Source organism: Neomonachus schauinslandi, chromosome 1 (genome assembly GCF_002201575.2).
Source record: "Neomonachus schauinslandi chromosome 1, ASM220157v2, whole genome shotgun sequence".
Taxonomy (NCBI): Eukaryota; Metazoa; Chordata; class Mammalia; order Carnivora; family Phocidae; genus Neomonachus; species Neomonachus schauinslandi.
The window spans coordinates 93,013,884-93,029,982 of NC_058403.1; the positions used below are offsets into that span (position 1 = coordinate 93,013,884).

A 16,099-nucleotide genomic window follows, 5' to 3' on the forward strand; every position below is an offset into this window, starting at 1 on the left:
AGCACTAAAGCTAAAAATGAGCTACAAAATAAAGATATTACATTCTAAAGGTATAAAACAAATTATGCATGAAAGATTTTTTTTTTCTGGTTTTAACTTCAGTGTTAGCATAAATTATCTTACCACTGGTCTGCTTCATCACAAAGATTCCCAAAATGGCAAATTTAGATATAGTTTTAGCTGAATTTTTAAAAAAGAAGGAAAAAAAGGCAGTTTTAATTTTGCTACTGGGCTTCAGAAGACAAACTGCTTTAAGCATTCATTATGTTCCTATGTTCTAAAATACAGACTCTAAAGTTTTTCTGTAGGATTAATTGCTTTTAAAAATAAACCTGAAAAAAGAACCACCAGTTCAGTCCTTCTGCTACCTCAAAATAAGCTTTTCTCCCAAATTAAATGTAGTATAAAGAGAAAAAAGTCTTATTTGTAATCACTGATATAATAGATTTAGACAGAATTATCCATGGATGGTAAAATCACTGGGTTAAAGGTTCTGAGGAAACAGAATATTCATACAATCTCATAGTATAACTCCTCAAATTAATTGTTATTCATAAGAAAGTCATAAAGCAACTTCCATTTTTTAATGATCAAGACGATAGATGGGGGTCCTTGGGTGGTGCAGTTGGTTGAGTGTCCAGCTCTTGGTTTCGGCTCAGGTCATGATCTCAGGGTCCTGAGATGGAGGCAAGCCACCCTCCTCCCAACTCTCCCCACTCCTGTCAGGCTCTGAGCTCAGGGAGGAGTCTGCTGGAATTTCTCTTTCCCTCTCCCTCTGCCCCTCTCTGTGCTCACTCACTCTCTCTCTCAAGTGAATAAAAAATCTTAAAAAAAAAAAAATAGAAAACTGGCTCAAAAAGAACTGTGAAGTATGAATTTGACAATAAAGCAAAAAAGTGATTTTTAAAAACCCCATCAATACAGTAAAAGGAGAAAAAGAAATTTCTCTGAAGGGTAAGACTCAATGTTACCATCCATACAATGCAGATAATGATATCTGCCTCTGAATACTGTCATGAAGATTAAATTAAAAAAAAACACTTATCATAGTTCTTGGAACAACTGAGTACATTATAAAGATTAGTTTCTATGCTCTTTAGCATATCTTAAAGGGGGGAAAGGAGACTGGGTATGTTTGAAGATAATTTGGAGAAATTTTTCTAACTAATGATAATATTTCATTAAGATAAAAGATCACTGCTGGGGTGTCTGGGTGGCTTAGTCAGTCAAGCGTCCAACCGTTGATTTCGGCTCAGATCATGATCTCACAGTGTTGAGATGCAGCCCCTCACTGGGATCCATGCTGGGCATGGATCCTGCTTGAGATTCTCTTTCCCCCTCTCTCCTTCTGCCCCTCGCCACTCCCCCTTTCCTTCTCTTAAAAAAAAAAAAAAGATAAAAGAATCACTGCTAAAATTCAGCACTGTCTAGAAACCCTAGCCAAATAGTAAAGATAAGAAAAATTAAATAAGTGAGATATAAAGAAGAGGCACAATTGTTATTTGCAGGTGACATTATTTAGCTATAAATTCTAAGATAGTTAACTAAGAAATTATTAGAATAAGGTGAGTGACCACTTAAATATTCAAAAATAGATGGTATTTAGTAAGCCTATGAAAACAAAAGATCCCATTCACAAAAGCAATAAAATTATAAAACATTTAAGAATAAATTTAACAGGAAATGTGTAAGATCTAAGGGACAGGAATCTTACTGAAAAACGTGAAAAAGATCAATAAATAGGTATTATACTTCTAAGGCAAAGCTCAATATTATAGAACTATCCGTTCTCACATTAACCTATAAATTCAAAGCAATTCCAAATCAAAACACCAATAAGATTTTTTTTTCTGGGGGCACTTGGGTGGCTCAGTTGGTTAAGCGTCTGACTCTTGGGTTTCAGCTCATCATGATCTCAGGGTCCTGCGATCGAATCCCACATTGGGCCCCATGCACAAATGGGAGTCTGTTTGTCCCTATCCCTCTGCTCCTCCTCCTGCTTGCTCTCTCTATCTCTGAAATAAATAAATAAAATCTTAAAAAAAAAATAAAGTAAAATAAAAAAATAAAAATAAAAGATTTTTTTTCTGAAACCTAGAAAAACCTTCAAAAACTGACCTGAAAGAGAAAATAAATGTACAAGAATAGCCAAGAAAATTTAGAAACAGAAAATTGATGAAATGGCCTTTCCATAGTATAAATCAAAACTAACTATAATAATTAAACCAATGGTGGTATGTGCAAAAACAGATTTTCCCCAAAATCAATGAAACAGGGGCACCTGGGTGGCTCAGTCAGTGTGTCTGCCTTTAGCTCAGGTCATGATCCCGGGGTCCTGGGATAGAATCCCGCGTCGGGCTCCCTGCTCAGCGGAGAGTCTGCTTCTCCCTTTCTCTCTCCCTCTGCCTCTCCCTCTGCTTGTGCTCGCTCTCTCAAATAAATAAAATCTTAAAAAAAAAAAAAATCAATGAAACAGAATAAAAAGTACTTATGTTCAATCTGAGAAATTTAGTATAGAACAAAGTTGTCCTTCAACTCAGTGGTGAAAGAACCTATTTAATAACAATATTAGAATACATTTTTAAAAAACTAAGCTGTATCAGTACACCACAAATAACTAAACCCCAAATATCAGATTTATTGAAAAGATAATCACTTGAAAAGCTGCATAATTAATAGACGAAAAAATAAAATTTTTTAAAATATTTTTATTTATTTGACAGAGAGATAGAAAAGAGAGCACAATAGAGAGACAGAATCCAAGAGAAAAACTGGGCAAAAGACATGAATAAACAAACTACAGAAGAACTACAAATGATCAGTAATGTATAAAAAGATAGCTATAAAAAAGTTAGCATGTGTTGCCTATTGGGAAAATTTTTATTTTTTTTGAAGATTTTATATATTTGAGAGAGAGCACGCACAAGCGGGGGGGGAGGGGCAGAAGGAGAGGGAGAAGCAGGCTCCCCGCTGAGCAGGGAGCCCGATGTGGGGCTCAATCCCAGGACTCCAGGATCATGACCTGGGCCAAAGGCAGACGCTTAACTGCCTGAGCCACCCAGGCGCCCCTACTGGGAAAATTTTTAAAGACCAATAATATGCAATGGGAACACAAGGAAAACACTTCATTTGTACACTGTTGTTTGGAACATAAATTGATAAGTGTTTGGAGGACAATATCAAGTTTTAAAACAGGCAAATTTTGGACCATGTTTGCAAGAATATATATTAAATAAAAAGGAGGTTCCTTCAGCATAATTTGAAATAGTGATTTAATGAAAGTAATTTTTTATGCTCATCAATCAGGAAAAAGATTAAATTATGGTATAACAATACTATAGAACACTATATATCAATTATAAAGTAAGCAGATTGCTCTCTATATATGTATCTATTTATCCCTGTCTACCTTAACATGGAAAGATGATCATGAATGAAAACAAATCGAGTTGCAGAAAAATGTGTAGAAATAGAATCTGTTTACTTGAAAAATAAAAGGGTATGTGTGTACACAATATCTATACTTATAGATATATTAATATGATGTAGACTACCCCAAACTATTAACAATGGGTACCATTAGGAAGTGGGGGTGAGAGGCTACAAGGGGAACCTTCCACTTTCTGTACGTTTGTATTTTTAAAATTTAGTTTTAGTGTCTTGCCTTTGTCATCTGCATTTGGTCACTCGTGACATTTTTGTTTCTGTCATCATTCTCAGCCACATTCCTACATAGGTTAGCTGCCAGGTACAGGGCTTGGGACATACAGCAGGCACACAATAAATGATTGTTCAGTTAATTCTGGGCATTTCCACCTGGATGCCCACAAAGCATGATGAACTCAAAATTCGGTTACTTGTTCCAGGTAATGAATTACCTCCTCTCACTAATCTCTTCCTCCTGTATTCCCTAGTCTCTCTCAAATAAGAAACCTATTATTGTCAGACTCCTCTTCCCCACAGGAATCAATCTATAATTCATATTGATTCTATCCCCTAAAATCGCTGTTCAATCTATATCCTCTTCTCCTCCTCTGAATCTCTCAGCTGAACTACTTCCAAAGCCTCCAAATTAGTCTTCATCCACTGCTAATTCATCGCCCATACTGGTTCCAAGAGTGATCCTTCTAAGATGAAAATCTAAGCATGAATCTCTTACTTAAAACCCTCACCAATGAAAAAAAAGTCCGAACCCAAAGTATGATATTCGAGAATCTTGAGTAGTGCTTGTGAGCCTTCTTCTTAGCCTCACTTCTTATCAGTGCCCACTTCAAACTTTATGTCCTAATAAGGAATGACTATGGGACTAACAACTAAACTGATCTGAATTCCCCAAACATACCACGCAGTTGTGCAATGCCTGGAATGACCCCCACCCAACATCTTCATCAACCAGGCAAACCTATTTATCCTTTAAAAGCCACAAACATTTCATCCTCTAGGAAGGTTTCCCAAACCCAAACACCTCCCCAATATCCATCCCTGCAAGCACCTTACACATAAACACATACACACTCCTTTATTAACTCTTCTATGTCTTTCCTCCTAGAAGTTTCTCAGTCCCTTGAGGGCAAAGCCTTAGATTATTCATCTCTACGCCCTTTGTGTCCACCCTAGCACCATGTGCCTACCTTAGAGTAGGCAGTAGGTATTCAACAATATTTATTAAAGTGAGTTTAAACACACTTTAGGTAATATGTGGAATCCTAAGCAAGACTGGAATTTTAAAAATTCAGGTTTTAATTATGCTCATTTCAACCATAAAAAAAAAAAAAAAACCCAAACACTCAAGTTACCTTAACAAGAAGGTTGGGAGTTGTATTAGAAAGCTATTATGGACCTCCAGGAAGAATTTTTTCTGCAGAAAGCTGCTTCCTTCTCCTCTGCTTTCTCAGACCTGACGTTTGCACAGGGTTGGTCTTGGCCTCACTAGCCTCTCCCTTAACTCTTCAGCTCCAGTCTTCACTGCTAACAAGCAATTTATCTCTATATTATATGATTCAAATTTCTGAGTGAGCTGTTTTGGTTTTTGGCACCAGGCCACCAAGTCCCTTCTCTTTCTCTGATAAAGCTATGATCAGTTGTCCTGTGGTTAGGTACCCTACCAGAAGCTCCAGGACCAATAATTAACATTCTCTCAACTCCCAACTCAATATACTATTTGTATTTCCTTAGAACATTATAGAGATATGCTTTATACTGCTGAAATTATTTTGCAATACTTTTAAAAACAAGTCTTGCCAAGACTTGTTCACAGAAAAATCCTGCATACTTCTTCACTGAACCAGCTATACAATCCAAATATACAAGGAGTTAATCTCCTCCTATTTGTAAATGTGCACAGAAAGAATCCTCTAGATTATTATAACCGTTCAATAGCAGTGGTTTAAAAAGCATTTTTACAAACTTTTTGCAAAATTTCCCATATATTTATAACGTAAAATGAAATAAGTAGTCCAGACATTTCCTTGTTAAACTCTATCCCATAATATCAAGTAACTTCAATATAAGGAAAAGTACATACAATAGCAATTTATCCCTAACCAACAAAACCTGTTTTCTTCCTCCTAACACTACTAGGTAATGATTGAAGAAGGAAGGCCACTCACTGACAAGCTCCCATGTCAAGGAAAGAAGGGTGTATAGGCCGTGACAGAGTCAGATTCTTTTTTTTTTTTTTTTAAGATTATTTATTTATTTTAGAGAGAAAGCTCAAGTGCGTGCTGGGGGTAGGGGCAGAGGGACAGGAAACGAGAATATCAAGCAGACTCCCCACCAAGCATGGAGCCCCACGCTGGGCTCGATCTCACCACCCCAAGATCATGACCTGAGCCAAAATCAAGAGTCAGACAACTAACCAACTGGCACCCCAATACAGTCAGATTCTCAATGTTATTAATCTCCTGCTTAAAAACTAGAAAAAAATCTAATTAAATCTCTGTTATATCTAGAGGGACATCACATTTGCACTAAGAACAAATTTAACTGAATGAGAGAACACTATACACATCTTTGAAAGAAGGCAATTTATTCACTAAAAAATTCTGGCTATGGGCGCCTGGGTGGCTCAGTTTGGTTAAGTGTCTGCCTTTGACTCAGGTCATGATCCCAGAGTACTGGGATCGAGTCCCACATCGGGCTCTCTGCTCATCAGGGAGTCGGCTTCTCCCTCTCACTCTCCCATTCTCTCAACAAATAAATAAATCTTAAAAAAAAAAAATTCTGGCTATTCCAAGATTCAGTGTTCACTGGAAAGAAATACTGTTAGAAGGGGATAAGGAGAAAACTTTCTGATAATGACCTTTCATAAGATCTGAAAGAAAAGAAACCTTTTTCAAATGCACGTTGTCCTTACATTTCTCGATATAAAGGAAGGATTTTCTATTTTAAAATCAGGTAGGTGTTCTAGTTAGCCAACCTGTTTATTAGCTATCCTCATTGGTGACTCATTTTAGTTTCATCTGTAGTAATGAGCAGCTAACTACATAATATCAAAACCAACAGGTTAGACTATTGTTAATAAACATATAATCTTAACAGATCTAATTTCAGGGGACAGAAATTGGTACAATTTAGAGAGTGCTGATGTTGTCTTTAAATGAGGCTTGAAATAAAGGCACTGTTTGAAAGCTTTCAATGAATAAAAAGCAATAAAGGGCAAGGGCTTGATTGTTTCATTCTTTAGCAAAAATTCACTGATTTTAAAAAGCAAAATGTTAACTTGAATGTCTTGGAGAAATTTTAGTCAGGCACTAAAAGGGTTATATGTCCTTTTTTAGTCTCTTTTATAAAAATAATTGTAGCAATAAGCCAAGACAATATGACACCTACATTACTAAAATATAACAGACTGATTTCTTTCCAAAGGAGAAGTTTATAATAATTTTAATTTACTAGCTAGGCCTATTTACATTTATCAAACCAGGAAAAATGGGGGAGGGAACTAAATTTCTTCCTCTTCATAGTTAAAATCATTGGAAACTATCTAAATTTAATAAGACAAGAATTTACATTGTTTAAAGTCATAAATGTAAACCAGAGAACTGAAAATAATAGTTTAACTATCAAAAATTGAGATACACCAACCAGGAGAAAAGCAAGCAAAAGGTAGTATTCACCCAATTTCTCATCTTTGAGAGGATGGGATTAATAGGTACTATCTAAAGTTGAATCATGAAACAGAAGTATAACTTTTAAATAAAGGCAACCTCCAGAAGAACAGAAATAAACTGTCAACAGGATACCTCTGGAAGTTGGGACGATGGGATGGAAGACACTTACTTTATACCTCTGTACAATTTGCACATTCCTACCATGTGAGTATATTCATTTAATCCAGTTTTTTTAAATTGTCAATAATGAGACACCTCAAAAAAAAACACCCACTATATATTTCATTCTCTGGGCCTTATAACTCATGGACTGTCAACTTTATAAAATGGAAAGTGAGGGGCTCCTGGGTGGCTCAGTCGGTTAAGTGCCTGCCTTGGGCTCAGGTCATGGTCCCAGGGTCCTGGGATTGAGCCCCAAGTCCACTCCCAGCTCAGTGGGGAGCCTGCTTCTCCCTCTCCCTCTGCTGTTCCCCCTGCTTGTGCTCCCTTACTCTCTGTCAAATAAATAAAATCTTATTTAAAAAAAAAAAGCCCAGGGAGCCCTGGGTGGCTCAGTTGGTTAAGTGACTGCCTTTGGCTCAGGTCATGATCCTGGAGTCCCGGGATCGAGTCCCACATCGGGCTCCCTGCTCAGCAGGGAGTCTGCTTCTCCCTCTGACCCTCCTCCCTCTCATGTGCTCTCTCTCTTTCTCTCATTCTCTCTCTGTCAAATAAATAAATAAAATCTTAAAAAAAAAAAAAAAGCCTGTATGACCAATGAATATTCTTAAAAAAAAAAAAGGAAAGTGAAATATCTCATCTATCAAATTAAAGGTAAGGTAAAGGAAGCAAAGCTTCTCTTTCCCCCACAGTCCAAAGTTCATAGCTGACCATATTCAAGTCAAAACAGTTCTTGTGACCACTACAAACTTTTAAAAAACATACACACACTTCTTGGTATTGTTTTAAAAAGAAGACCTCCTTGATCAATTTAAGCAAAAACACTGACACTGTCCAAAATAATTCTTGTAAACTACTGCTGAACACAGTCAAGCTAATAAACAAGAGGTCAGAGGCTACATGGCAGCAAGCGAACTAGTAAGTCGTTACATAAATCGGTAACACATTTAGGCCTTCTATGTCCCTTGAAATCAAAACAAGAGAGGCGTTTTGAAAGTTTGCTATCTTCACTGATCCCCTCAGGAATGTAAAAGTATGCATTGCAGTTTCAACCTCCTAGTGCTTGAGGTTTTTTTTAAGCAATTTACTTCTGCTTGGACAAATAGTAAGACAGGCCAAAGCCACTGGGTTTTCAGTTAACCCTTAGCTTCAAATCTTCATGTTCACACTAACATTTCACCTTTACTAATGCTACTAAATGTAATTATCCCATATTTCAGACCACAACTGAATTCAAGGGAAGGGGAATATTTCAGGTCACTGATTATAGAACATGATCTAATACAACAATATTAGGACTGGATTATTCCTGGTAAGCACAGGAGTTATAACTTGGGTAACGATATGAGTAAAGATCGCAGATTTTAAAACTATGCCTCCGTTCGTCCTCTTCTCTTCCTGCAGTGTTTCCCCCTATCAAATGGTCCTTGAAGCAACACTGACAAAGCATCATTCACAAATTTTTAATTTACACATATACTACTTAATCTTGGCGAAACGTAAGTACCTAATGCACATCCCTAAAAACGGTTCAACTTTACTCTTAAATAATAACTCCTATGTCTAATACACCGGCAGCCTGACCATAGTCCGGATACACTTTGTGAACTCTTCTAGGCGAGGAAGGTAAACCTGACTTAGAGAACCAGAGGCTTTAGGCCTTCTGGTAATCAAAAGAGCCAGCAAACTAAAGTAGTACTGTCTTTTAAGCCCATAGCAAACTTAGTTCACTGAGGCATCACTCGGAATCAACTCTCAACCCCAAACACATCCAGACTTAATGACGTAAAGCCCTTGTAAATCTCTTAGTAGGCGAGTCTCTCTCGAACCCACCAGGTGGACCTGCTCTATTCCAAGACTCCTCCCTCGGACCCTAGGCTGGACCATCAGCCGCGCGACTCCCGGGCACCCTGCAACACACCTTGGGGTGCCCCAACGTAGCGCCCCATGCTCCTCCCCCGATCCCAAGTCCCTAGAGTCGCCTGCCCGGAGCAATTCGCCCACCACACCTCCAGCCCCTCACCCTCCCCTCCTCCAGTCCAAGTCGAGCGGGCCTTTCCTCTCCCCTCCCCCCCCCCCCCCCTCCCTGAGACACTCACCCGCGATAGTAGGCTTTCACCCGGACCTGGTGAGAATGGTCCCCGCTGCCGCCGCCTGCGATCGGGTGAGACATGGTACTGCTGTCCCTCTGAGTCGGCATCTCCTTACTCCCCCGCCTCAACGCCGGAGGCCGAGGGTGCGGGGGGCGCGCCGGGCGCCGTGGGGGTCTCGGCTGCCCGAGCCTCTTCCAGAGCCGCGGCTGCCGCTTGCTTACCTGTCCACTCCGCCCGCGGCGCGGACCCAAGGGTCGCCTCGCCGGGGCAGCCGGAACCGCACAGCTCCTCCCGCCGCCCGGGCCCAGCACGCCTCCCCGCTTCGGTCCCTCCCACCTCGCTCGCTCCAAAGGCCCACATTCCGGGGGAGGGCGGGCGCAACCATCGATCCACCTCGAGGAGCCTTGCCGCCCGGCCGAACCATTCTTACGGAGGCTAGGAAAAGGGGGAGAGAGGATGGGAGACGCTGGCTCTCATATCAAATAGGCCGGGAGGGAGGTTTTCCTGGGAGCTGTGACGAGAGAATGCCAAAGTTCTCCCTAAAAAGTCCCCTTTCTGCAGGAAAAACATTAGGGGACAAAGGCTGCGGCATCTCACCCCGGTTTCCTAACTTGGTCGCGTCCGCGGTCAGCCGACTAGGGACTGGGATAGATTTGCCCTGCCGGCTTTCTGGGATTTGGAGTCCCGATGGGATTCTGGGACTGGAGGTTCTTTACGTAGGAAACCATCCTCCCCTTCTAGCCGAGTGAGTCTGTTTCCAGCTTGCACGCCGCCGGGAGTGTTCGGCTTGGAAATCCTAAATGTAGCTTGGGCATCTGAAGTCACTGGAAATGACTGGGTTTCGTCACGATCTACAGTTTGTTGCCTGATGAATTCTCCCTTCCAATTGCATAAATCATCTCAATTATATAGTGCCTTTTTGGGAAAGAAGACTGGTTACCGGCTCAGCACAAGCTCTTTTATGGAAAGAATTTAATAACATATGTAACAAATGTAATAACGTAATAAAGGAGGAAACTCAACTAGAAGGTATGATGAAAGACCGACATTTCTTTCTTTGCAGCCCCCATACCTAGGCCCTTGTATAGGGCCATCTCATGGCACAGGTGCACAGTATTTATCCAATCCATCCATCAGCATTTTTTTTCTATCACTGCCTTGCCAAAGATTACAGTATAAAGGATCCGACCTTGTAGCCTAGTCTCTGACCTTCCAGTGATCTTGGCTCTGTCACATACTGAAATTACAGGTAGCAGGAATCCAGCTCCTGTATCAGTCCTGGCACCAACGCATGCTAAAAAGGCTGGAATAATCAAGGAAATAATTTTACTATGATAAAATAGGGTTGGAGGATTGACTCATCAGTTATGTCTGACGGTCTGACATGATGTCCTTCAACTGCTACAAACTTGGGTTATGAACACTTTTTAAAAAAGTTTTTATGTATTTATTTGACAGAGAGAGAGAGCAGCACAAGCAGGGGGAGCAGAAATGGAGAGGGAGAAGCAGGCTCTCGGCTGAGCAGCAGGGAGATCTGGGAGGGGGGGTTGGATCCTAGGTCCCTGGGACCTGAAGGCAGATGCTTAACCAACTGAGCCACCCAGGTGCCCCTGGATTATAAACTTCTTTTTTTTTTAAAGATTTTATTTATTTATTTGAGAGAGAGAATGAGACAGAGAGAGAGAGCATGAGAGGGGGGAGGATCAGAGGGAGAAGCAGACTCCCTGCCGAGCAGGGAGCCCGATGCGGGACTCGATCCGGGGACTCCAGGATCATGACCTGAGCCGAAGGCAGTCGCTTAACCAACTGAGCCACCCAGGCGCCCCTGGATTATAAACTCTTAATAAAAATTCCTGTTGAAAGACTTGGTATCAGAGTATTGGGAATTGGGGACCGCATCAATATGTTAAATATGAATCAATTAGCTATGAAATATAAACTATTTCTGAAGTGAGATTGTGAAATTTTAATTGGATTAATAGAAAAGTTAGTATGCTGTGACAAATTTGAAAGATTATATAATGCTCTAAAAAAGGAAAAAAATTTTAAAAGATTTTATTTATTTATTTGACAATGAGAGAGCACAAGCGGGGGAGTGGTAGGCGGAGGGAAAGGGAGAGGCAGGCTCCCTGCTGAGCAGGGTACCTGATGTGGGACTCCATCAGAGGACCCCGGGATCGAGTCCCGCATCGGGCTCCCTGCTCGGCGGGGAGTCTGCTTCTTCGTCTGACCCTCCCCCCTCTCATGTGTTCTCTCTCTCTCATTCTCTCTCTCAAATAAATAAATAAAATCTTTTTAAAAAAAAAGGTATGGCGTGAAAAGCTTTTTATTTTGGATTCTTAACAGTTTGAAAAATCCTTCATCATTGGCCTCAGCATGCTCTGAAGGTAATTACTATTTTCAGAGGAAGCTTATTGCTTACTTTCGTCATCAATAAGAATCTATAAATAGTAAATATGTGTTTCCATGTCTTGGCTATTGTAAATAATGCTTCATGGGGGTGCAGATATCTTTTCAAGGTAGTGTTTTTGTTTTCTTTAGCTAAATAACCAGAACTGAGATTGCTGCATCTTATCATAGTTCTATTTTTAATTTTTTTAGGAACCTCCATTCTGTTTTCCATAGTGGCTGTGTCAATTTACATTCCCATCCTAATTTCATTTTTTGATTATTCATTGCCAGTGTATAGAAAATTAATTTTGTACATATCTTGTATCCTACGAGCTTGCTGAACTCATTTATTAGTTCTAATAGTGTTTTGGTGGATCCCTTGGAATTTCCTATACACCAGATTATGCCATTTTAGAATACAAATTGACTTACCTCTTTCCAATTTGGATGCCTTCTTTTTCTTGCCTGAATGCATTATCTAGAACTTCTAGTACTTTGTTGGATAAAGAGGAGAGTGTGAACATTTTTGTCTTGCCCTTAATTTCATGTGGCTGGTTTTCATTCTTACGCCATCAGATGTGATTACTCTAGTTTTTTTTTTTTTTTTTTGCAGACGTCCTTTGTCAGGTTGAGGAACTTCTATTCCTAGTTTGTTGACTATTTCTTTCTTTGTTTTTAAAGTAAGCTCTGTGCCCAACATGGGGTTTGAACTCAAGACACAGAGATCAAGAGTCGCACACTCTACCGACTGAGCCAGCAAGGGGCCAGATTATTTTTATTTTGAAAGAGTGTTGGGGTTTGTTTAGCACCTTTTCTCTATCTATTGAGATAATCCTGTGGTTTTGTCCTTTATTCTATTGATATGGTATGTCACAGTAACTGATTTTTGGATGTAAGCCAACCTTTCGTTCCTAGGACAAATCCCAACTGGTTGTGACATATCCTTTTTATACATTGCTCCATTCAGTTTGCTAGTATTTTGTTGAGGAATTTCGAATCTGTACTCATAAGCATTGTTTCATTTAGCTCTTTGAACATAATTATGATAGCCGTTCTGAAGTCTTTGTCCGCTAAGTCCAACGTCTGCATCCTCTCAAGGGCAGTTTCTGTGTGCATGGCCTGTTTGTATGTCTCACTATTTTTTTGTTGCAAGCTGTACATTTCCACTGTAGCAACTCTGGAGACTGATCCAGACTGGCTCCCAGGTTTGTTGTCACTGTTGTTCGCTTCTTTATTTGTTGAGTGACTTGGCCAGACTACTTCAGGAAGTTTCTTTCCCCCACAGTGTGCAGGCTCTGATGTCTCCCCAGTGCTTTGGCATGCGCGCTGACACCCTGACTCCTTCTCTCTCCCCTGGGGGATGACAGTGGTTTCAGTCAGGTTCTCTGACTCTTTTCCTTATCTCCCTATCCAGCTTTTGGCTGGTTTGCCTCTATTGATATTACTCCTAGCTGTTGGCCTCCACTAATTGGCAAATGATTGCCCCATGCTTCTCACAATGCCCTGGGCCATAAATGGCTCCACGGTCTGATCCAGTGGTCATTTTTTATTTATAATTTTCACCAGTTATGGTTGTTTCACTGGGGAGAATATATGGGGAGATCCTCATGTTTCCATTCCAGAAGTGCTCTGACATTAGTTTTTAAAGTCAATGGGGTGCAATTAAAACAGATGTAAGGCACAAAGAGTTATGCATATAGGATGATCAGGTCACAGAAATTATGTTATTTTCAGTACCAAAAAAAAACCCCTGAAAAGTATTGAGCCATCTCTTTAGTTTAAAGAAAAGAGTATTCTGTAAAAGGGCTTAAAAGGAACCTGGCATCACATTAATCATATCTTTTGGAAAATTCCACTTCCTTTCTATAGATTGAGCTGCTCTAACAAAAATAATCAGAAGAGGTTGACCTTTATATTCATTCTTAATGAGCCTCACCAGTGCGTCTTGTAATCAGGATCAAATATGAAAACTTGTTTGCCATGTTCTTTATGTCATCTAATAAATCCTGCTATGGTATTTCTGATGCCTCTTCCTCAATTGAGAATCAAATGGTACAAAATGTAAAGTCAGTGGTAGACACTGTGACCAAGTCTCCCACAGCCCATTTAATTTCTGTTGGTGCTGATTAATGGTGCTTACTAATACCCTCAGCTTTGGGTAAGCCTGCTGCCCTTAACCTAGCATTCTTCAGTGGTTACACTGAGCATGGGATAATGTCATTAAAAGGAGAAGAAAAGTGTTTAAATTGCAAGTCCAGATCATTTGCGGGGGGCGGGGGGGGGGGGACTTTCTGACCTGCAGAGATAAACATTGAGCACTGGGCTGAATTAACCTGCCTTTGGCTCACTGCATTAACTTTAATAGGAAAAATTAATTAATGCGCAAATCCACAGGCTTAAGAGATTTAAAGTATTTTGGCTAACATTTTCTTATTTTGTGATCACAAGAATACTTGTCCCAATGTGGAGCAAAAATAACCTATTTGGAAAATGGCGAATGAGATAATAAATAGTAGACATGGGTTCCGTGTGATGGTGTCTTAATAGCACATTTTTGTACTTAACCTTCAAGAGCAGAAGCCATGACCAAAACTCCTGATTGGAGTCCTGACAGCTGAGGTTAGTGAGAGAGTTTAGTTTTTGTGTTAATTAACCTTGCTGATTTAGAATGGAGAATACCCTCATGACTCCTTCCCCCTTCTTCTATGCCCTCTCACTGCCCCACTGACATGGCCTACTTTATCTCCAAGTTAACTGGAGTACTCCTTCACTCCAGCCTCACAAACTTATTCCCATTATGTTCTCCAATCTCACTCCCACACTACAGATGACATACAGCAGTTTTAGCCTTAACTTATTTAAAATGTCCTCACTTCGGGGCCCCTGGCTGGCTCAGTCGGTAGAGCCACATGACACTGATCTTGGGGTTGTGAGTTCAAGCCCCAGCTTGGGTATAGATATTACTTAAAAACAAAATCTTTTTTTTTTAAGATTTTATTTATTTATTTGACAGAGAGAGGGAGAAGCAGGCTCCTACTGAGCAGAGAGCCTGAGATGGGGCTCAATCCCAGGACCCTGGGATCATGACCTGAGCCGAAGGCAGACGCTTAACTGACTGAGCCACCCAGGCACCCCAAAAAACAAAATCTTTAAAAAATAAAATAAAATGTCTTCACTTTGAACTTAAAATAATTTTAAGATTCATGTCATATGTTCCCTGACAATCACAGGAAAGGAAGCTCATTTGTTTATGCCAGGGACAACATATCCCTGTCTTTGTATCTATATAACCCTCCGCTTAGTCTGAAATGCCCTCCCAAACTCAGTCCCCACCAGGCCTGGCCGACTGCCACTCTCTTTCTCTATTTCTCATTTACAAACTCACCTCTGCTCCTCTATGCTGTTAGGTATCCATTCTCTTCATTTTTCCTCTTTGTACTCTTGCTCTGCATTCTGTTTTATATATCGAATAAAGCACGTTTCTCACAGTATCATAGTTTACTTTCTTACTGGCATGTTTATAAGGCTGGAACTGTAACTGGTTCATCACTGTGTCCCCTGTACCTAGCCCATATCGGGTTCTCAATAATGTTTGTTGATACTGAACAAAACCACTTTGCTTCATTTTTCTTACCTGTAAGACAAAGGTCAGACTTTATTTGATAAGGATGTCCCAAGGCTGGACTAATTATTTCTTAAAATATAAAGTAGCACTATGTTAATACAAAAACACATGAAAGAAGAGGTTTGTTTTAATGAGCCATGGAGAGCTTTAATGGAGAGCTCCATTAAGTGGAGTCAGTAATGCAAAAAATTTTAAAACGTTTACTTAATGAAAGTTGCTGAATACTCAAAGAGGTCTAAGAAATCTCAACATAATTAACTCCTATAAGGTTAATTGGTGTCAGGCAGTATTGTCTCCTTTTCAAGAAAGGTATAATCCAGGTAGAATGTCAGGACGTATACCAATAAAGAGGGAAAAAAAAATGCAAAATAGCAAGCTATGTGCCAATAAGCGATAAAGAATCATTGCAACAGCTCATGAATACTACCTTGTCTTCTTTGGGAACCAGAAGAACCCACTTGTGTCTGGCTAGATTGAAAGGCACAAAGTTGACTAGTAAAACAACATGTTGAAGGAGCCTCCATCAACACATAGAAACTTTGTTTAGAAGTATCATTGTCTAATGATGTTTGCATACCCAGGATGCTGTCGCTAACAGCAATCAACTATTAAATACAAGCTCCCCTCCAATTTGAAAAAGCAAACCTGTTCTTGAGGCTGGCACATTCAATTGAAAATGTAAACTTTATCTAATAAATTCTCACTGCTCCAGCTGCTCA

General features: G+C 39.9%; 1 protein-coding gene across 1 annotated transcript in view; it reads right to left on the minus strand.

The window, feature by feature from the left end:
* PRKCI (protein kinase C iota) overlaps positions 1 to 9,699 on the minus strand; it is a 67,032-nt gene extending 57,333 nt beyond the window's left edge. Inside the window, exon 1 of the mRNA XM_021702579.1 lies at positions 9,371 to 9,699. Coding sequence (XP_021558254.1) covers positions 9,371 to 9,471 — 101 coding nt within the window. The 5' untranslated portion in view covers positions 9,472 to 9,699. The remainder of the gene's footprint in view (positions 1 to 9,370) is intronic.
* Between the last annotated feature and the right edge of the window lie 6,400 nt (positions 9,700 to 16,099).